The sequence below is a fragment of the Crinia signifera genome, chromosome 9, assembly GCF_055691185.1.
Source record: "Crinia signifera chromosome 9, ASM5569118v1, whole genome shotgun sequence".
Classification (NCBI taxonomy): domain Eukaryota; kingdom Metazoa; phylum Chordata; class Amphibia; order Anura; family Myobatrachidae; genus Crinia; species Crinia signifera.
The window spans coordinates 126,119,570-126,143,568 of record NC_139225.1 but is presented as its reverse complement, the minus strand read 5'-3'; the positions used below and the strand labels follow the sequence as shown (position 1 = coordinate 126,143,568).

General features: G+C 44.3%; 1 protein-coding gene across 1 annotated transcript in view; it reads right to left on the bottom strand.

Moving 5' to 3' along the window:
* LOC146035964 (cytochrome P450 2F3-like) overlaps positions 1-23,755 on the bottom strand; it is a 44,900-nt gene extending 21,145 nt beyond the window's left edge. Inside the window, exons 1-4 of the mRNA XM_083159692.1 lie at positions 23,632-23,755; positions 10,069-10,253; positions 3,851-4,013; positions 2,787-2,936 (exon numbers count right to left, since the gene is read on the bottom strand). Coding sequence (XP_083015818.1) covers positions 2,787-2,936; positions 3,851-4,013; positions 10,069-10,245 — 490 coding nt within the window. The 5' untranslated portion in view covers positions 10,246-10,253; positions 23,632-23,755. The remainder of the gene's footprint in view (positions 1-2,786; positions 2,937-3,850; positions 4,014-10,068; positions 10,254-23,631) is intronic.
* Between the last annotated feature and the right edge of the window lie 244 nt (positions 23,756-23,999).

Here is a 23,999-nt window from a genome sequence, read left to right as displayed (position 1 = left end):
AACATACAGACACATTGGCCAATGGTAATAACGTGCTCTGTACAGGTTCTTAGTAGAACGGGGCTAGCTGTAAGTCAATGCGTGTCTCACTAATGGAGTAATACGGCTCCCAGTTTCTTAAATATGCACACTTCCCAGATGGAATTGGGGCAAGAGCAGAGGTAAAAATTGGGGGAATCATTGTGGAGTGCAATGCTCTTTAACAGAGCAATCTTACCCGAGGACTGAGAGTTTAGGCTGAGGTGCAGGGCCAAGGTGGAGGTTGAACTAGTTCCACCTCACCATTACAGGTGGTGGAACTCAGTTCCACCCCACTTTAACCCTTGTATATCCTAAAATATAATATTGACAACATAGTTTAGACTGTTTGTTCGTATTGTACACGGCTGATAGTGATGTCTCACAGATCCTTGACAATTAGATCTTTACTCATTTACTCATAAGAAACTAGAGTACTTATTTTTAATAATTTCGAATCCTTTATTGCTCCATTCATTTCTTATGTCAGCCCAAGAGGGTATACCCCTGTTAGGTGTTAGGTTTAGACAAATGAATAGATGTTAAAGCTGCCCACCCCACAGCGGGGCAGTTCAAGATGTTATACGTCATGTGCAGATAGAGAGTACATTGGAGGTGAGGACACGCCTCCGTGTCGACAGTTTCTTTCATCAACATATATCTATTTTCTATTCTCTATTATCTATTGTCTATCATGCAGTCTCACAATTGTAGGAGGTATTCTAGATGTAAACAGCATGCTATAGTAATTAGCAATATACAGTATATATCTGAATTATCGAAAACAGGAGGGGAGAAGAAGAGAGAGATAAATAGCAGGCGAGAAAGGAATAGGGAAAACGATAAGTGCATATTTTACAAAGGGGCCATTCTTCATGGTTTTTTTTCCCCCTTTTAGAACTACGTAGACGCACAGATCACTCTCACCTCCCGACTAAGCCCGCTGGACGGAAAAGTCTACAATAGTGAGGAGAGCGGCATTCGCCCATACTACCAGCATTGTGAAGCCGATCACCGGCAATACAGACTGTTCTGATTACCACCGGTCACGGGTACGATTGCTCCGTTAAAGAGCATTGCACTCCACAAGGATTCCCCCAATTTTTACCTCTGCTCTTGCCCCAATACCATCTGGGAAGTGCGCATATTTAAGAAACTGGGAGCTGTATTACTCCATTAGTGAGACACGCATTGACTTACAGCTAGCCCCGTTCTATTAAGAACCTGTACAGAGCACGTTAATACCATTGGCCAATGTGTCTGTATGTTTGTGTTGTTTTAGTTTGTTATTAGTTTTTTATTCATTGCATTACTATTATATTATTGAGTGTTAATAAATTTTTATTGTGTACATACGGCGCCTACTGGTACTCTTATTCTGGCACTTGGGGGATCGGCTGACCATACACTGCTGCGAGACAGTGAACTTTTGACTTAGGGATAAGAAATAGTTGGGCAGGGAAATGTGAGGGTATGAGTGAGAGAAGTGGGATTACAATACAAATGAGTAAAGATCTAATTGTCAAGGATCTGTGAGACATGCAAGCAGAAGGTATACATAACTTTTGGACAGGCGCTGATATGTTCTACTTCTATGGTACTTCTCCGACGTAGATGTACTCAGTGTACCATGCGGAGGGAAACATGTATATAGTGAAGTACAGCTTAGGTACAACAAAATTTTAATGAACACACTGCACCCTCTGGTAGGTTACAATCAAATCCTCCAGAAATGTGCAGATACAATTTAAAAACTCCAAAGACAAGATGATTAAAATAATTCCTTATGGGAAGTCCTCTGAGTGACTCAAAACAATGGGGCAATTACCGGATACGGTGGAACTGAATCGCCAGTTCGTATAGCGCATGTGAAAATGTCCCGGGGCAGAATCACAGGTATCAGCTCCCTCGAGTCCCGGTGCCTCACTTCCTGGTCACTCCAGGGGGTCTTCTAGGCACCGGGACACCTGTTATACAGATCTGTGAGACATGACTATCAGCCGTGTACAATACGAACAGTCTAAACTATGTCAATATTATATTTTAGGATATACAAGGGTTAAAGTGGGGTGGAACTGGGGGGCAGATTTATTAAACTTGGAGAAGAGATAAACTGGAGATAAAGCGGAGAAAAGGTAAAAGGAGATAAAGCACCAGCCAATCAACTCCCAACTGTCTTTTTCAAACACAGCTGATTGGCTGGTGCTTTATCTTTTACCTTTTCTCCGCTTTATCTCCAGTTTATCTCTTCTCCAAGCTTAATAAATCTGCCCCTGAGTTCCACCACCTGTAATGGTGAGGTGGAACTATTTCAGCCTCCACCTTGGCCTTGCCCCTCAGCCTAAACTCTCAGTCCTCTCACACCAGCTACAATAAAAATTAATGAATGACTCAATAAATGTTCTGTGTGAGATATAATGAAGCCTGAGTTTGACGTCTGTGAAGGGATGTTGGCTGAACTTGGATCTTTTCTTAAAAGGGGCAATCATTTACAGGGCATGGTTTTGCCTTGTAAGTGATTTCCCCTTTAAAGAACATCAAAGTTCAGCTGAGACTCCGCACGGCCACCAAACTCTTGCGTCATTGCATCCCGACCCTATTCTGTATACAGTATATCCAAACCTGTGTTTACTGTGATGGGGAATGGAACTACAAAGTACAGTGATGTTGCAATTCACTTGCTACTTTGTATTGCAATGCTACATACTGTAAGTAGATATCCTGTGAAATAATCAGATCAATCAAAAAGTTTACATAAAGTGTTTTACCCTTTGTTTTCTCAAACTCTTTGATGAGGAAATGAGCCTCCTCCAGTATCCGTTCTTCCACGCTCTGCTTCCCCATCCCAAAGTTCCTCAGGGTTTGCAGAATGAAGCGCCGGCGTTTCTGCCACATCTCCCCGTTAGTGAAGGCCATGTCTATGGTGCAAGTAATGTTGGTATATGATCAAAAGTTTCTATAGATTTATAACCAAACACATGCAGATAGCCAAAGGTGTGCATTAAAGGCAAGTGACTGAGCATAATTCTCGTACCATAGCTTCCTTGACTTGTATTAGGAGTTCCCATAGAGTGAAAGCCGCAGAAACACAGAATGCATGCATATGTACTAAGAATGCTGATATGCAGGAGAATGAATGATGCATTTTCCATAATCGGTTCCTGGTAACCTCATAGCCAAGTGCTAATCTTTATTTACAGAGTGAAGGCATCGAGGGCCTGATTCTAATTAATTCGAATGGGGTGAATTCGGCCCAGTTCCGATGTTTGGGGCTCTGCTCATGCACATGGTCTTTTATGTTCAGCTCCCCTTTGCTAACAGCTTTGGCAACTTGCATAGTCACCGAGCGTCCCAGTTACCGTGCGGGTTGGGATGCGAACCCTGCCGTCTCCGCTTATGGGAGACAGGCAGGATTAGGGGGAGGAAGTGGGGAGGTGGGGGACAGCAACGAGGCGGCAGAGACCGGGGGAGCTATGGTTGAAGGGGATGCATGTGCGTCTCGTGCATGCGCATCCCCTTCCAGCGGCTGTCGGGGGCTGGCGGCTGGCGAATCCACCGCCAGCCCCTGCCCTGCCTCAGACATTATAATGTTTGAGTCTTAATTTTATAAAATGTTTATGTTCATTACTCTTTTCTTCCCATCAACCCTGTCTCCCTTCAGTCTCCCGTCTACTTTAACTATTTAATCATGGAATCCTTGTCCAAGACCTCTGTGTTTCTGCTTCTGCGAGTCTCCAATAAATTCTTCTTTAATCCTAAATAAGCCTTAATTGGAAATGGAATAGATGATCCAACAGAACAGCTGGGAAAGTTAGATTCGAGATAACCTTACCATGTTCCCCTATGAAGTTCTTAAAAACGGGATAGTCCCCTCTGTCACCAAATACATCATTTTGGTCTATCAAAGCCTCCTTCACGGCGCTGTATCCACATATGACCAGTCCTGGTTTAGGTCCCAAATACAGAGTGTATACTGGTCCATATTTATCTTTTAGCTGTAAAGAAGTGAGTAGAGTCTTTAGAATTATTATTATTATTATCCTTAATTTATATGGCGTCACAAGGTATCCACAGCGCCCAATTACAGAATACCTATAAACGAACTTACATTTGAATACAATAGAAGACAAGTGCAGGGTACATAGACATCACTGCACTGCACGGAGAAGTATCAGAATTTCGGTATTTGGGGTTATTTCAGACTTGTCATGTGACGTCATCCGCTCACTCCAAGCTGGCAGGGATTCACAGGTAGAAAAAAGTAGTGTGTGTGCGTGGTGCGCAACCAATCAGCAGCTGACACGGGGTTGTCAGACCCCAAGGGGTGAAAAGGATAAAAAAGCAAGAAGTGTCAGCGCTGGCTATACCAATGAATGGATCAGACGGTTCTCAAAAGTATAACAAATTTAATAATACAGTATAATATACAATAAAACATAAAAAAAATAGGATTAAAAAGGTGTGAATCAAATAGACTGAATGTCCAATAATTTCTTTAAAAAGAATATCACCGGGATATTTGGATATATAGGCACTTATTGACTGACATATATGTTACCATCCTGGGTGGTCTGGTTGGTAGATGAATCCAGACTGGTGATCGATTGTGTCCTTAGGTGTCCTATAATTTCAAGGACTCACGGTTCCCACTTGTATTGATTGCCTCTTGTTTTGCTGGAAGAATTAGGGATCGTGCTGTTATCCCAATAAGATAGGTCCAGTATTGATTGAGGAGTATCTGTGGGTGGATCGGACAAGTCACCAAATGGTCAGAGATGGAGTCAGTCGGCCAGGTATTGTGCAGCTCAACGCGTTTCCCCGGAAGGTTTGTGCATCCGGCTTCTTCAGGAGCAAGTGTTCAAATGAGAGCTCAGGGCTCATATATATACCAGAGGACTTAATTGTCTAATTGATTCACCTTGTTCATTCAGATTATTCCCGATTTGGCAAAATAAAATGTCACCAGCAATCTATTCGTCCTGACTCACCTGCTACTGCTGTTGTTGCTGGCGCGAACCGGACTCCTCACTGACAGCTGCTACTGCTACCGGCTCCTCCGCTTTGTTGTTCCTCCTCCCTGGCTGTCATTAGCCTGACAGCCAGGGAGGAGGAACAACAAAGCGGAGGAGCCGGTAGCAGTAGCAGCTGTCAGTGAGGAGTCCGGTTCGCACCAGCAACAACAGCAGCAGCAGCAGGTGAGTCAGGACGAATAGATTGCTGGTGACATTTTATTTTGCCAAATCGGGAATAATCTGAATGAACAAGGTGAATCAATTAGACAATTAAGTCCTCTGGTATATATATGAGCCCTGAGCTCTCATTTGGACACTTGCTCCTGAAGAAGCCGGATGCACAAACCTTCCGGGGAAACGCGTTGAGCTGCACAATACCTGGCCGACTGACTCCATCTCTGACCATTTGGTGACTTGTCCGATCCACCCACAGATACTCCTCAATCAATACTGGACCTATCTTATTGGGATAACAGCACGATCCCTAATTCTTCCAGCAAAACAAGAGGCAATCAATACAAGTGGGAACCGTGAGTCCTTGAAATTATAGGACACCTAAGGATACAATCGATCACCAGTCTGGATTCATCTACCAACCAGACCACCCAGGATGGTAACATATATGTCAGTCAATAAGTGCCTATATATCCAAATATCCCGGTGATATTCTTTTTAAAGAAATTATTGGACATTCAGTCTATTTGCTTCACACATTTTTAATCCTATTTTTTATGTTTTATTGTATATTATACTGTATTATTAAATTTGTTATACTTTTGAGAACCGTCTGATCCATTCATTGGTATAGCCAGCGCTGACACTTCTTGCTTTTTTATCCTCTTCACCCCTTGAGGTCTGACAACCCCGTGTCAGCTGCTGATTGGTTGCGCACCATGCACACACACTACTTTTTTCTATTTTTGAACAGTCAGTGTGGTGCAGCAACCATGAGCTATTCCAATTATTGGGATTCACAGGTGTCTGTCCAGTGTTTCCATGGGTGCGCCCACTGATTTTGTGTGTATGACATGAAACACTGGGTGGACCCCAAGAACTGCCACAGCCTGTCACTCATTTTGTGATGCCCTGGCGAGTGTGAAACTCGGTGAAGGCGTTTGCTCCGGAGGATTCTACATGCGCATGAGCGTCTATGTCGGAAACGGGTCTGAAGATGGAATATCATATGAGAGTAGAGGGCCCTGCTTGTGAGAGCTTATATATTAAAAGGGAGGGGGCAGACAGATGGGGGTTGACACAGAGGGGTACATTTACTAAGATGGGAGTTCTATTGAAGATGGGATGTTGTCCAGCTAATCAGATTTTACTTTCTATCATTATAAACCTTAACATGTTGTGCACCAAAGAACTCTAAAGCATTACATAATATTTTATTCAGAACAATTATGGTCTCAACCCAACATTTATTGAGAGCATCCGTACTGAAGGACAATCATTTGCACTACCACAGGAGGTTACAATAAGGAAGGTTGTCTGTAAACCAGGGCTGTTGTAAGACTAGGCTTGGCTCCGTCAGAGGGATTCGTGAAAATTATATTGTCAGAGGATCTTTAGTTAATGATTACTAACGTAGAATGTTCTCCTTCAACAAGATATTATCCACTGAGGTACACAAACAAAAACAGTACTATGGCTCTTATTCTAGTTCACTCTTAGAGGCAAATTCCTTCTCAGATGGACAAAACCATGTGCACTGCAGGGGGGCAGATGTAACAGGTGCAGATAGAATTCGATTTGGGTGAGTTATTTTGTTTTGGTGCAGGAAAAATACTGGCTGCTTTATTTCTACAGTGCAATATAGATCTGACTTTGAAGAAAAACCCCACCCAAATCTAACTCTCTCTGCACATTACATCTGCCCCACCTGCAGTGCACATGGTTTTGTCCATTTGAGAAAGAATTTGCCTTTAAGAGTGAACTAGAATAAGGCCCTATGTTTCTGGAAAAATACTGTAGGTTGAGGAGAGAGAGAGAGAGAATAAACTACAGTGCCTAGATAGACAGTCAATAGGTCGACAGTGTCAAAAGGTCGACATGATTTTTTTACCGAACTTGTTTTTACAATTTTTTGGACTTTTTCATACTACCCCATCCATGTCGGCATCAAGGGAGAAAATAATAGTGTGCTGAGTATGGTAAGGCACCATGCCCAAAGCATTTTTGAGTGCATCGTAACACTAATCGATGGTCCATGTTGTCAGCTGTCAACATTGACACCAACATTTAAAAAATAAAAACTTATGTCGACCTTTTGATTGTCGACATTTTGACCACGTCAACCTTTTGACCTACTGACTGTCTATCTAGACCAGTGGTAGCCAACCCTAGCCCTCGAGAGCTACCAACAGTTCAGATTTTCCAGCTGCACTCATTAATTACCGACACATTTTAAAAGATCCACAGATGGAGCTAATGAGCTCACTTGTGATTCTGGCCCTTATTCTGATTGACGCGGACTTTACCGCATTCTTACGGATCGCGTCTTTTCGGCGTCTGCGCATGCGTGGAGAACGCAACGCGCATGTGCCACGCCTAGACTCCGTACCAGTTCGGCCAAATCCCGTCCAAAACTGTTCCCCGCAATCAGTCGGGAAATCTGGGCGTATTATGGGCGTCATGCGGAATGGCACATGGGCGTAGTTTCAAAGTGGGCAAAACGGGGCGGAAACATGGGCGGACACGGGGGAGTACACTTATGTTGGGGGGCGTACATTCGGATACCACTCCGAATGCACGCGATGAAAAAGGGCAGAAATGTGCGGTGTCCACAAGTGTACTATTGCTTTGCGGACACCACTCGTTCATGCGGGAGGCGAACGTACGCCTAATGACTACAAGCATTAACACCTGAACCCAATAGAATCTACTCCTTTACTCATTACTCACTAATAGGACGCTTGTCAGTGCTTTAATTGAAACCATTGCACTTCAATTGCTGTAAGGGTTAATGTGTGCAATGCATGTGTTAGGCATGCTTGTAAGGATATATTGGCATCTAATTGATTCCAATTCCAAATAAGCTGTTTTTTATGAGGATAGGTAATTGAATAAGTGGGTCATGTGATGTATTGCAGAAGATACTTCATAGTGGGTTGTTTGGCGTAAATACTCCGCTTACGGGCGGTAGCACCGCTTGGCTCCCGTTCGGATGCGGTATTTCCGAGCATACTCTGTAATACTCTGTAATACCGTGCAGAATCGGAGTGTTTCTCCCGCACACGCATGGTTTGTATGTCGTCCGTAAACACGCCCTGTTCTTAAAGAGTGAGTCCGTCCGAATGCGGAGGACACGTGGGCGTTTCTACGGACGATGGCCGCATGCAGCAAAACACCGTGGCGTGCGGACCGCTCCGTAAGAATGCGGGAATATCCGCACCAACCAGAATAAGGGCCTCTGTGAGGAGACCTGCAAAACATGCACTGTTGGTAGCTCTCGAAGACTAGGGTTGGCTACCCCAGATCTAAACAGATGTTGCTACAATCATTCCTTATAGACACATTGCACAGGGTCATTAGATCCACCAAACTAAGGTCGACATGAATTATGTCGACCACTGAAGATTGACAGGTCTTAGGTCAACACACAAAAAAGTTTGACAGGGTCAAAAGGTCGACTCAAGTATTGGGTCGACCTTGACATGTTAACTGTCGACCTTGGAAAGGTCGACAGTTAACATGTTCACATAGGTTTTTCACTTTTTTTGTCCTTTTTTTTGACACAGTGTGTGCTCGCCATGCTTTGGACTCTGTGCCTCGCTATGCTTGGCACCCTATTATAGTCTCCCTCCATGCCCTAGTGGATGGCAGTGCATGAAATAGTCTTGGAACGAGCATAGAAACCATTAGAAAAGAGCATACAACCCCCTGGCAATGAACATGCAACGACTGACAATGAGCATGTAGGTATAAAAAATTGCAATGAATGTAGGGGGGGGGGTGGGGGTGTTAGATTTTTTGGGGGGCAGGGAGGCGTTTATTTAATTAATAGTTATGCCACAGGTGCAAAATGCCAGGAAAATGCCCACTGTGCAGGGCTTCAGCCGCTCATATAGTATTCTCGAGGGCTTGGTATTGAAGAAATGGGTGCAGGTTGACCCCCTGGACCCACAAGCCTATGAGAGCAACCCGGCAAACAAAGCTGTAAAAAAATACAAATAAAATCATTTATTGTTTATTGTACTGCTTAGTTTTTTTTTACAACTACATAAAAAGCACATGCTGATGTGACGGGCAGGAAATCAGCCATCACATCCTGTGCTGGCTAAGCAGCGTTGGCGGCTGAGTATGCCTGGGGAGAGCAGTGCCACGGATCGGAACAGAGTTCCGATCTGTGGCATCTTACAGCAGGCCCTTTCAGAGAGGGGGGACCAGGGGTACTGACTCTGAGAGCCCCCCCTAAACCCAGATATGTACACCTGTATGCTGCAACCAATCTTGCACTGCTGATTACCTGGTATGCTGTTTACCTGCTACAAAAATAAACCCCGAGACTTCATCTGATCCAGTGTGAGTGTTTCCTTATCACAGTATTATATATAGAAATGACGTGTGTGTAAATAATATATTACTTTAAATATTGTTTAAAACACCTTATTGCCATGTTCTGTGAGCACACTAGTGTTCTCTACATTTAGGACCTTATTCTGATTCACACGCAATGCCGCCCGCCACTCACACAGCTGCCGACGAGAAGAGGGCAGGCAGCTGACATCCGGTGATGTCAGCTGCCGGCCCCCGGCAGCTGCGTCACTGCCTAATATCCATGGGAACACCCAATAAACGATGGGCATTCCCATTGGCCCGTCCCCTCGCAGCAGACTCACACCCCCATCCGCACTGGTGGGTGTGAACGGAACAGCAAACTTGTAGTTCGCTGTACCCTTTCACACCCAGCGTATGCACACGTGCATAAATGCACATGCTCTGAAATGCACATGCGCAGAAATGCGCATGCCCACTACGAAAACATTGCTCCCTCGTGGAAATGTGTGAACAGAATAAGGTCCTGAGTGTTCCTCACCTGCATAAGTGAGCTGACAATGTCATTTGTGTCAATCTGTAGAAGGTTCCCGATGAATGGTAGAGGCATGGGTCCAGGGGGAAGTGATGCTTTCTCCTTATATAACTTCAGAAAGCTCAGGATGACATAGGATAGACAGAAGACAAATAAGAGGACGAGGGTGCTGTTCCACTCCATGTTTCCACCTGCCACAGAAAACACACATTCATATAGTATACACATGAGACCATGAAAGTGTTCTGTGGAGACAGTGAAACCCCAACATTACCTCTAGCCTCTAGTCTGTAGCTGTAGCATACAGTATGGCATCATGTTACCCTACGGTACATTTTATATATTCTGTGACTGCTCAGCTTGCCGGCGAGTCCATTCTACTGGTACGTAACGGACCAGACGCCCTTTTATAGCCCAGCAGACTACAAGCAATAAGTGGAACTTTCAGTGTGTGAATATAGAAGGACTTTTCTGGTATGGTACCGAGAAATGGGAGCATTGGTCTGCACTTGAATATTGCATAATAGAATATTAAACATGGGTACGCAGTATATATTCTGGTTATATGATAATTCCCCACATATCAGGTTGCACATGTGGATGTAGAGACAATAGTGTATGAGGACACATCTGTATCTACCAATATTGCACTAGTACCATGCCATGGGCCAATAATGATACCCCTTACGCTACCTTATTCACATCTTCCCACATCACCTCAGCTTGCTCTATTCCCTTTTATCTGACTGACGATCAGCCCCCTCTAAGGGGGGTATTCAATTACGTGCCATTTTTTCTACTAGCCAAAAAAGTCACTAATTCGTCCCCCCATTGAATTCTAATTGATCCATGCAGGCTTCAACTAAATACACCTGGAAAATGAGGTGTATTTTCATGGCAATTACAGACCGTATCTTGCCTACGGCCGGTTATTAAATTAAAAATCACCATTCAACTGAATGGTGATTCCTATTCATATTCTATTGATGGCGTATACATTGGTATTTGTAAATACGAATACGAATGTGCCATGAACATGAATACGAATTGCGGTTTTAAATGCCGAAAATACCAATACGCATAAAATAGGCATATTTTTTAATATGAATACGCATATTTTATGTGTATTTAGCTTAGTAAATTTCATAGGGGGAAATTTACTAAGAATACGAATACAACTCTTATTCGTATTCTTAATACGAATGCAAATGACCGCTAACGGCCGGTCATTGGTACGAATACGAATTGTAAGTAGGGTAGATTTTTTAAGCTGCCCTGTTTACGAATTCGTATTTGGCCGATGGCGTATTCATTCATATGCTGGGCCATACGAATTCGCATTTAGCGGCCGTATGTATGCTAAAAAATACGAGTCAGCAGACTGCACAGATCAGTCAGATCCGTGTAGGCTGCAGTGTAAAAAAAAATAGAAAAAATGAAAAAATACCATAATAATTGGCCATAACCAGCCCCAGGCTCAAAGAGCCGGTCCTGGTTTAAAAAAATCAGGGAAGCCAAATAGGGGTTCCCTGTATTTTTTAAAACCAGCACCAGGCCCAAGGGCCTGTCCTGGTCTCCAAAATATGGGAGACAAAACAACTAGGGGTCCCACGTATTTTATGAACCAGCATCAGGCCCAATCAGCCATCAGGGTAATGCCACAGCCGGGGGGAGACTTTTTATTCAAGTCCCCCCGGCCAAACCATTAACCCCCTGCCTGGTCATCCTGGGCAGGGATTCAGGGTCAATCAGGAGCCGCTAAGTGGCCAATAGCGGTATTCGGGAGGAGGAGCCGCATTCAGATATTACCAGGTTTTTGTGTGAACCAGCCAGATCTGACAATCGATCTGTAGATCGATTGTCAGATCTGGCTGGCCAGCAAGTTTACAGCTGCAGTGGTGGGGGAAACATAGAGACAAAGTAGCACCCTTTTCCATGAGCGGTATCAGCCTCTTTCTTTGGCCCTTAATACTGAACAGGACCTGGACTCCTTCCCAACCTATACTCTCTGCTGAGCTGTCGTTTACAGCGGTGTTGGCTGGCTCAGGGAGGAAAGCCTGCCGCCTGTTTTGACAACTCTTATATAGCCCTTCTGAGGGGTCTAACATGACAGTCTCATGGTACCCATTTCTTGGGCCAGATGCACAAGCCACCATCCGCTGGGTCTCTATTACTGTATATAATACATCCCTCTATCACTACACAATGCAGCCATGCACCATTACTGTATATAATACATCCTTCTGTCACTATAAAAAATGCAGCCATGCACATTATATAATGCATCCCTCTATCACTACACAATGCAGCCGTGCACCATTATATAATGCATCCCTCTGTCACTACACATATACAGCCGTGCACTATTATATAATGCATCCCTCTGTCACTACACATATACAGCCATGCACCATTATATAATGCATCCCTATCCCACTACACACTGCAGCCGTGTACCATTTTATAAAGCATCCCTCTGTCACTACACAGTGCAGCCTTGCACCATTACTGTATATAAAACATCCCTCTGTCACTACAAAATGCAGCCGTGCACCATTATATAATGCATCCCTCTATCACTACATAATGCAGCTGTGCACCATTATATAATGAATCCCTATTACACTACACAATGCAGCCATGCACCATTACTATATATAATACATCCCTCTATCACTACACAATGCAGCCGTGCACCATTATATAAAGCATCCCTCTGTCACTACACAGTGCAGCCTTGCACCATTACTGTATATAACACATCCCTCTGTCACTACAAAATGCAGCCGTGCATCATTATATAATGCATCCCTCTGTCAATACACAATTACAGCCGTGCACCATTATATAATGCTACCCTATCACACTACACCAGGGGTTCCCAATCTTTTTTGAATCACGTCACCCTAGAGTATCAGAATTTTTTCACGGCACCCCTAGGCCAATTGTTTTTTAAATTTGACTGGGTTTATATGCGGTTTATATGCGATTCTTAGGTCAGTTATGTGGTAAAGGGCAGGATTTGCTTCTGTTTGTACACATTTTATGATTGGCAGCCACCAGCACTGTTTTGCTCATAAATAATTAACTATTAATAATTTGAGTTGGTCCTGGACCACCAACCTAGGGCACCCCTGCATGTGTCCCGAGGCACCCCAGGGAGCCACGGCACACAGTTTGGGAACCACTGCACTACACAGTGCAGCCATGCACATTACCGTATTTTTCGCACTATAAGACGCACCTGACCATAAGACGCACCTAGGTTTAGAGGAGGAAAACAGGAAAAAAAAATATCCTGAACCAAATAGTGTAATGCCCACTCCCCCCCTCCCCTGGTACAATGTAAATGACAATATGGCTAGTGGTCACTAGATTTACTAACATATAGGCATAAGACAGTGTATATAGTGAATAAAGGGGTACATTTATTGTGAAAAACAAACATAAGCAAGCATGCACTTTTAGAATAATCCTCTTAACCAAGTGGTTGGTTGGGAAAGGGTCTCTGAGCTGTGGCCCACCAGGCAATGAAGCAGAGTAACAATGAACAGGGCACAGAACCCCTGGTGATACCTCAGCAAGCAGACAAGTTCAGCGGACAGGCTCCTAGCACGGTCCCACGCTGTGCAGTCGATCCCTCTGTGCCGCTTCCCACCGTTAACGATTTGCCGGGGTATCTCTGTGTCCTCCCACCGAAATCTATTACACTACGTCGGGCGACCTCCCGGTGTGCACCGGTTGATGATGTCACCGTGCGCCGTCCACGCTGTGAAGCTCCGTGTGTTACAGTCAGTACCGGTGCTGAGGCTTCGTTTGTGTGAGTGGGCTACGGGGGATCAGTATTTTTTAAGCAGCTCACAGAGGTCCGGGCAGCGGGGATCATTAAGTGTGCTGTGGAGTTCGTTCGGTGAATGGGATATCATCGGCGGGGTCCCTGCTAGTTCCATCTCCCACAGGGACCCCGCCGATGATATCCCATTCACCAAATGGACCCCACAGCACACTTAATGACCCCCGCTGCCCAGACCTCTGTGAGCTGCTTACAATTACCAGCGGAGGGGGTATCGGGCTCTGCTGCAGCTACTGAGATGCTGATGCAGCAGCAGCAGCATCCAGGAGTTCGCTTTATTTGTAGTATTCGCTCCATAAGACGCACACACTTTTCCTCCCACTTTTTTGGGGAGAAAAAGTGCGTCTTATAGTGCGAAAAATACGGTATATAATGCATCCCTCTATCACTACATAATGCAGCTGTGCACCATTATATAATGAATCCCTATTACACCACACAATGCAGCCATGCACCATTACTGTATATAATACATCCCTCTGTCACTACAAAGTGCAACTGTGCACCATTATATAATGCATCCCTCTGTCACTACACAATTACAGCCGTGCACCATTATATAATGCAACCCTATCACACTGGCCCTTATTCTGATCGGTGCGGATATATCCGCGTGCGTTCGGCCCGCCGATGTTTTGTGTCTGTGCATGTGCAGAGGCGTCTCTGCGCATGTGCGAGCGGGGCGTACGGCCAAATCCCGCATGATCTGTGAACACTCCGAACAGGGGGTGGAGAGGGGCGTGAAGGGCTATTTGGGCTCATTACCATATGCATACGCCCCGCGTTTCATGGGCGTTCCCATGCAAACGCTGGGCGTACGTATGGTAATGCAGTCGTGACGCACGTGTAGGGGGCGGACATATGACATCGCCGGATGTCAGCTGCCCGCCCAGATCCCTGCTTTTGCACGGAAACATGTCCGTGTGGTCTGAGGTTGCGGGAGCTGGTGGAGCACTCGGTCCTGCATTCGATGGTCTGCGACCATCGAATGATGGGGGAGGTTCCCTTAGATGGAGGAGGCGTATTCCGTGAAAAATACACGTGCAGTCCGTTCGGCCAGCTTCTTACCGCATACGGACGGAGTTGGCGATCCCTATGGAAGGCGGGGTTTCGCACGCACGGTCCTGGCCGCATATTCGGCTCCGGCCGCACCGATCAGAATAAGGGCCACTGTGACTACACAATGCAGCCTTGCACACTATATAATGCATCCCTCTATCACTACACAATACAGCCGTGCCCCATTTTATAATGCATCCCTCTGTCACTACACAGTGCAGCTGTGCACATTATATAATGCATCCCTCTATCACTACACAATGCAGCCGTGCACCATTACTGTATATAACACATCCCTATTCCACTTGTCATGATTAAATGCCATTCTGATGCTAGAATGGGCCTAAATGTACATGATAATATTGTTAAGTGACCTGCATTTATCCTGTATGGTTATGAAGAAATTGTGGGTGAGATGGTTATTCCAACCACCCTTACCCCCGCCCTTGTGATAAATCAAGCAGAGAAGCAGATGTTACTGTATCTCCTTCCCCTTTACTTCTATCAAACTTGTCCTAATTAAGGGCCTTATTCTGATCGGTGCGGCCGGATCCGAATATGCGGCCAGGACCGTGCGTGCGAAACCCCGCCTTCCATACGGATCGCCAACTCCGTCCGTACGCGGTAAGAAGCTGGCCGAACGGACCGCACGTGTATTTTTCATGGAATACGCCTCCTCCATCCCAGGGAACCTCCCCCATCATTCGATGGTCGCAGACCATCGAATGCAGGACCGAGTGCTCCACCAGCTCCCGCAACCTCAGACCACACGGACATTTTTCCGTGCAAAAGCAGGGATCTGGGCGGGCAGCTGACATCCGGCGATGTCATATGTCCGCCCCCTACACGTGCGTCACGGCTGCATTACCATACGTACGCCCAGCATTTGCATGGGAACGCCCATGAAACGCGGGGCGTATGCATATGGTAATGAGCCCAAATAGCCCTTCACGCCCCTCTCCACCCCCTGTTCGGAGTGTTCACATTTCATGCGGGATTTGGCCGTACGCTCCGCTGGCACATGCGCAGAGACGCCTCTGCACATGCGCAGACACAAAACATCGGCGGCACGAACGCACGCGGATATTACCGCACCAACCAGAATAAGGGCCTAAGTGATCTTAGGCACGGAAGTCTTGTAAATGTCTTCTCAGGCCAGGAAGACATCATGAAAGTAATTTCCTTAGAAATCAGAAATAAGAATCGGGAGACACCAAGGGGGGTCCCTCTTATACAAACCAGATCCCCCCTCAACTACCTATGTGTCAGTGTTTTGTTTGTTGAAAGCTAATTTCTCAGATTCAAAAAAAGATAATTATCCAGCCCCTGCAGCAATGGCTAGGAGACCCCATGGGGGATTTCTGAGGTGGGGGCTATGAGTGAGTGCAATTTGCAGATCTTAAATACGTGACTGACACAAGGAAAGTTGTTCATTATCCTTGTAATGAGACAGGTCAGAAACCTGTCCCTGTGATGTCCCAATACCAGGAGAGATTGCACTCCAACCCGCTATCTCCTGTTTGTTCCCTATCATTGCTTTCTCTGAAATTGTTTTTACCAGTGACTTTTAAATTGAATCAAAATATATTGTAACCTTTTTCTTGTAATAAGCCTTGTAGTGTTTTCACTTAAATTAAAAAGGTACTTGTGTAGTTTCACGGCGCCTTCGCTCGCCCACGCTGCTGGCTTGGTAGCTCGCTACGCTCGCCACGCTATCTAAAATCAACTCCATGCCAACATGGATAGTGGGGGTATGAACTATCCATGTTGGCATGGAGTTAAGTTAGTTTATTTTAGATAGTTTGTGGTGAGCGTAGAACCCGGAAGTAGCGGCGCCGTGAAACTACACATGTACCATTAAAAATCATAATTTAGCTCCGGTATATGTTGTCAATCCAGCTCTCTGAAGAAATTGACAGAGCGCTATTGTAATATTCATAATTTTGTGAGTCGGCAGAACCAGAGCTGTCGTGGACTAGGTCCAAAAGGTACTATGGTTGGTGGCAAGCGGAAAATCTTGTTAAAATAGACACACGCTTGGGTGTCCAGAAACGCTGTCACATGGCAGGGATTCGCAGATTGCCGTATCTGGGGAATCGCCATGCTTAGGATCGTGACACAACTACACAATGCAGCCGTTCACCAATATATAATGCATCCCTCTGTCACTAAACAATGCAGCCGTGCACAAACACTGTATATAATGCATCCCTATCACAATACACAATGCAGCCATGCACCATTACTGTATATAACACATCCCTCTGTCATTACAAAATGCAGCCGTTCACCATTATATAATGCATCCCTCTGTCACTAAACAATGCAGCCATGCACAAACACTGTATATAATGCATCCCTATCACACAACACAATGCAGCCATGCGCCATTACTCTATATAACACATCCCTCTGTCACTACAAAATGCAGCCGTGCACCCATTATATAATGCATCCCTCAGTCACTACTCACTTACAGCCGTGCACCATTATATACTGGATCCCTATCACACTACACAGTGCAGCCGTGCACCATTATACAATGCATCACTCTATCACTACACAATGCAGCCGTGCACCATTATACAATGCATCCCTCTGTCACTACACAATTACAGCCGTACACACTATATAATGCATCCCTATCACATTACACAATGCAGCCGTGCACATTATATAATGCATCCCTCTCTCACTACACAATTTCAGCCGTGCACATTATATAATGCATCACTATCACATTAAACAATGCAGCCGTTCACCATTATATAATGCATCCCTCTGTCACTAAACAATGCAGACGTGCACAAACACTGTATATAATGCATCCCTATCACACTACACAATGCAGCCATGCGCCATTACTGTATACAGTATAACACATCCCTCTGTCACTACAAAATGCAGCCGTTCACCATTATATAATGCATCCCTCTGTCAGTAAACAATGCAGCCATGCACAAATACTGTATATAATGCATCCCAATCACACTACACAATGCAGCCATGCTCCATTACTCTATATAACACATCCCTCTGTCACTACAAAATGCAGCCGTGCACCCATTATATAATGCATCTCTCAGTCACTACTCACTTACAGCCGTGCACCATTATATAATGGATCCCTATCACACTACACAGTGCAGCCATGCACGATTATTCAATGCATCACTCTATCACTACACAATGCAGCCGTACACACTATATAATGCATCCTTATCACATTACACAATGCAGCCGTGCACATTATATAATGCATCCCTCTGTCACTACACAACGCAGCCATGCAGTATTATATAATGCATCCCTATTACACTATACAATGCAGCCTTGCACCATTATATAATGCATCACTCTGTCACTAAACAATGCAGCCGTGCACCATTATATAATGGATCCCTATCACACTACACAGTGCAGCCGTGCACCATTATACAATGCATCCCTCTGTCACTACACAATTACAGCCGTACACATTATATAATGCATCCCTATCACATTACACAATGCAGCCGTGCACATTATGTAATGCATCCCTCTGTCACTACACAATTTCAGCCGTGCACATTATATAATGCATCCCTATCACATTACACAATTCAGCCGTGCACCATTATATAATGCATCCCTCTGTCACTACACAATGCAGCCGTGCACCATTATATAATGCATCCCTCTGTCACTACACAATGTAGCCGTGCACTATTATATAATGCATCCCTATTACACTACACAATGCAGCCTTGCACCATAATATAATGCATCCCTCTGTCACTAGTCAATGCAGCCGTGCACCATTATATAATGCATCCCTCTGTCACTACACAATGCAGCCGTGCACTATTATATAATGCATCCCTATTACACTACACAATGCAGCCTTGCACCATAATATAATGCATCCCTCTGTCACTACACAATGCAGCCGTGCACCATTATATAATGCATCCCTCTGTCACTACACAATGCAGCCATGCACCATTATATAATGCATCCCTATTTCACTACACAATGCAGCCTTGCACCATTATATAATGCATCCCTCTGTCACTACACAATGCAGCCATGCACCATTATATAATGCATCCCTCTGTCACTACACAATGCAGCCATGCACCATTATATAATGCATCCCTCTGTCACTACATAATGCAGCCATGCACCATTACTGTATATAATACATTCCTCTATCACTACACAATGCAGCCATGCACCATTACTGTATATAATACATCCCTCTGTCACTATAAAAAATGCAGCCATGCACATTATATAATGCATCCCTCTATCACTACACAATGCAGCCGTGCTCCATTATATAATGCATCCCTCTGTCACTACACATATACAGCCATGCATCATTATATAATGCATCCCTATCCCACTATACACTGCAGCCGTGTACCAATATATAAAGCATCCCTCTGTCACTACACAGTGCAGCCTTGCACCATTACTGTATATAAAACATCCCTCTGTCACTACAAAATGCAGCCGTGCACCATTATATAATGCATCCCTTTGTCACTACACAATTACAGCCGTGCACCATTATATAATGCAACCCTATCACGCTACACAGTGCAGCCATGCACCATTACTGTATATAACACATCCCTCTGTCACTACAAAATGCAGCCGTGCACCATTATATAATGCATCCATCTATCACTACACAATGCAGCCATGCACCATTACTGTATATAACACATCCCTCTGTCACTACAAAATGCAGCCGTGCACCATTATATAATGCATCCCTCTGTCAATACACAATTACAGCCGTGCACCATTATATAATGCAACCCTATCACGCTACACAGTGCAGCCATGCACATTATATAATGCATCCCTCTGTCACTACATAATGCAGCCATGCACCATTACTGTATATAATACATTCCTCTATCACTACACAATGCAGCCATGTACCATTACTGTATATAATACATCCCTCTGTCACTATAAAAAATGCAGCCATGCACATTATATAATGCATCCCTCTATCACTACACAATGCAGCCGTGCTCCATTATATAATGCATCCCTCTGTCACTACACATATACAGCCATGCATCATTATATAATGCATCCCTATCCCACTATACACTGCAGCCGTGTACCAATATATAAAGCATCCCTCTGTCACTACACAGTGCAGCCTTGCACCATTACTGTATATAAAACATCCCTCTGTCACTACAAAATGCAGCCGTGCACCATTATATAATGCATCCCTCTGTCACTACACAATTACAGCCGTGCACCATTATATAATGCAACCCTATCACGCTACACAGTGCAGCCATGCACCATTACTGTATATAACACATCCCTCTGTCACTACAAAATGCAGCCGTGCACCATTATATAATGCATCCATCTATCACTACACAATGCAGCCATGCACCATTACTGTATATAACACATCCCTCTGTCACTACAAAATGCAGCTGTGCACCATTATATAATGCATCCCTCTGTCAATACACAATTACAGCCGTGCACCATTATATAATGCTACCCTATCACACTACACCAGGGGTTCCCAATCTTTTTTGAATCACGGCACCCTAGAGTATCAGAATTTTTTCACGGCACCCCTAGGCCAATTTTTTTTTAAATTTGACTGGGTTAATATGCGGTTTATATGCGATTCTTAGGTCAGTTATGTGGTAAAGGGCAGGATTTGCTTCTGTTTGTACACATTTTATGATTGGCAGCCACCAGCACTGGTTTTGCTCATAAATAATTAACTATTAATAATTTGAGTTGGTCCTGGACCACCATCCTAGGGCAACCCTGCATGTGTCCCGAGGCACCCCAGGGAGCCACGGCACACAGTTTGGGAACCACTGCACTACACAGTGCAGCCATGCACATTATATAATGCATCCCTCTATCACTACATAATGCAGCTGTGCACCATTATATAATGAATTCCTATTACACCACACAATGCAGCCATGCACCATTACTGTATATAATACATCCCTCTGTCACTACAAAGTGCAACTGTGCACCATTATATAATGCATACCTCTGTCACTACACAATTACAGCCGTGCACCATTATATAATGCAACCCTATCACACTGTGACTACACAATGCAGCCTTGCACACTATATAATGCATCACTCTATCACTACGCAATGCAGCTGTGCCCCATTATATAATGCATCCCTCTGTCACTACACATTTAGAGCCATGCACCATTATATAATGCATCCCTATCACACTATACAATGCAGCCGTGCACCATTATATGATGCATCCCTATTCCACTTGTCATGATTAAATGCCATTCTGATGCTAGAATGGGCCTAAATGTACATGATAATATTGTTAAGTGACCTGCATTTATCCTGTATGGTTATGAATAAATTGTGGGTGAGATGTTTATTCCAACCACCCTTACCCCAGCCCTTGTGATAAATCAAGCAGAGAAGCAGATGTTACTGTATCTCCTTCCCCTTTACTTCTATCAAACTTGTCCTAATTAAGTGATCTTAGGCACGGAAGTCTGGTAAATGTCTTCTCAGGCCAGGAAGACTTCATGAAAGTAATCTCCTTAGAAATCAGAAATAAGAATCGGGAGACACCAAGGGGGGTCCCTCTTATACAAACCAGATCCCAATGTGTCAGTGTTTTGTTTGTTGAAAGCTAATTGCTCAGATTCAAAGAAAGATAATTATCCAGCCCCTGCAGCAATGGCTAGGAGACCCCATGGGGGATTTCTGAGGTGGGGGCTATGAGTGAGTGCAATTTGCAGATCTTAAATACGTGACTGACACAAGGAAAGTTGTTCATTATCCTTGTAATGAGACAGGTCAGAAACCTGTCCCTGTGATGTCCCAATACCAGGAGAGATTGCACTCCAACCCGCTATCTCCTGTTTTTTCCCTATCATTGCTTTCTCTGAAATTGTTTTTACCAGTGACTTTTAACTTGAATCAAAATATATTGTAACCTTTTTCTTGTAATAAGCCTTGTAGTGTTTTCACTTAAATTAAAAAGGTACTTGTGTAGTTTCACGGCGCCTTCGCTATCTAAAATCAACTCCATGCCAACATGGATAGTGGGGGTATGAATTATCCATGTTGGCATGGAGTTAAGTTAGTTTATTTTAGATAGTTTGTGGTGAGCGTAGAACCCGGAAGTAGCGGCGCCGTGAAACTACACATGTACCATTAAAAATCATAATTTAGCTCCGGTATATGTTGTCAATCCAGCTCTCTGAAGAAATTGACAGAGCGCTATTGTAATATTCATAATTTTGTGAGTCGGCAGAACCAGAGCTGTCGTGGACTAGGTCCAAAAGGTACTATGGTTGGTGGCAAGCGGAAAATCTTGTTAAAATAGACACACGCTTGGGTGTCCAGTAACGGTGTCATATGGCAGGGATTCACAGATTGCCGTATCTGGGGAATCGCCATGCTTAGGATCGTGACACAACTACACAATGCAGCCGTTCACCATTATATAATGCATCCCTCTGTCACTAAACAATGCAGCCGTGCACAAACACTGTATATAATGCATCCCTATCACACTACACAATGCAGCTATGCGCCATTACTGTATATGACACATCCCTCTGTCACTACAAAATGCAGCCGTTCACCATTATATAATGCATCCCTCTATCACTACACAATGCAGCCATGCACCATTACTGTATATAATGCATCCCAATCACACTACACAATGCAGCCATGCGCCATTACTCTATATAACACATCCCTCTGTCACTACAAAATGCAGCCGTGCACCCATTATATAATGCATCCCTCAGTCACTACTCACTTACAGCCGTGCACCATTATATACTGGATCCCTATCACACTACACAGTGCAGCCATGCACGATTATTCAATGCATCACTCTATCACTACACAATGCAGCCGTGCACCATTATGCAATGCATCCCTCTGTCACTACACAATGCAGCCGTGCACATTATATAATGCATCCCTATCACATTACACAATGCAGCCGTGCACCATTATATAATGCATCCCTCTGTCACTACACAATGCAGCCGTGCACTATTATATAATGCATCCCTATTACACTACACAATGCAGCCTTGCACCATTATATAATGCATCCCTCTGTCACTACACAAGGCAGCCTTGCACCATTATATAATGCATCCCTCTGTCACTACACAATGCAGCCATGCACCATTATATAATGCATCCCTCTGTCACTACATAATGCAACCATGCACCATTATATCATACCCTCCAACATGACCCATTCCATTAGGTACAAAATGCTCTGTTCCAGGACTTTACACTTAATTATCTGATTGCCGTCACCTGTGTTGACACCTGTATTATAAATGAACTAGTTCAACACAGGTGACGGCAATCATCAATTAAGAGGGAAGTCCAGGAACAAAGCATTTTGTACCTAATGGAATGGGTCATGTTGAAGGGTATGAATTATATAATGCATCCCTCTGTCACTACACAATACAGCTGTGCACCATTACTGTATATAATGCATCCCTCTGTCACTACACAATGCAGCCGTGCACCATTTTATAATGCATCCCTATCCCACTACACAATGCAGCCATACACCATTATATAACGCACCCCCTATCCCACTGCACAATGCAGGTTATTTCCTATATCCAACTCACCTCGTGCAACTACTGTTTTCAATTAAATTTGGTTCCACTACCCAGTACCATCAAACTCAGCTAATCTCTGCTTAACTGCACTTCAGCCAATGTCATTAGAACGCAGCAAAAGGAGAGGTACGAGGTCACATTTGTGGTGAATAACCTTTTGGGTAGATCCTCTATCTCTTTATGTCTGCATGCCTGCCAAAATATGTTCGGTAAACAGCTTGCTACTGAGCCTGTGACTGTAATTACTGTCTAGAAGATGAAGAACATGTAGGGTATACAGTGCTAGTATGCCCGCTCGAAGCAAATGCTTCGAAAGCTACTAGCTGTAGTTTCACTTGCTGCCAACAGATGGCAGTGTTTCTGAGCCTCAATGTCAC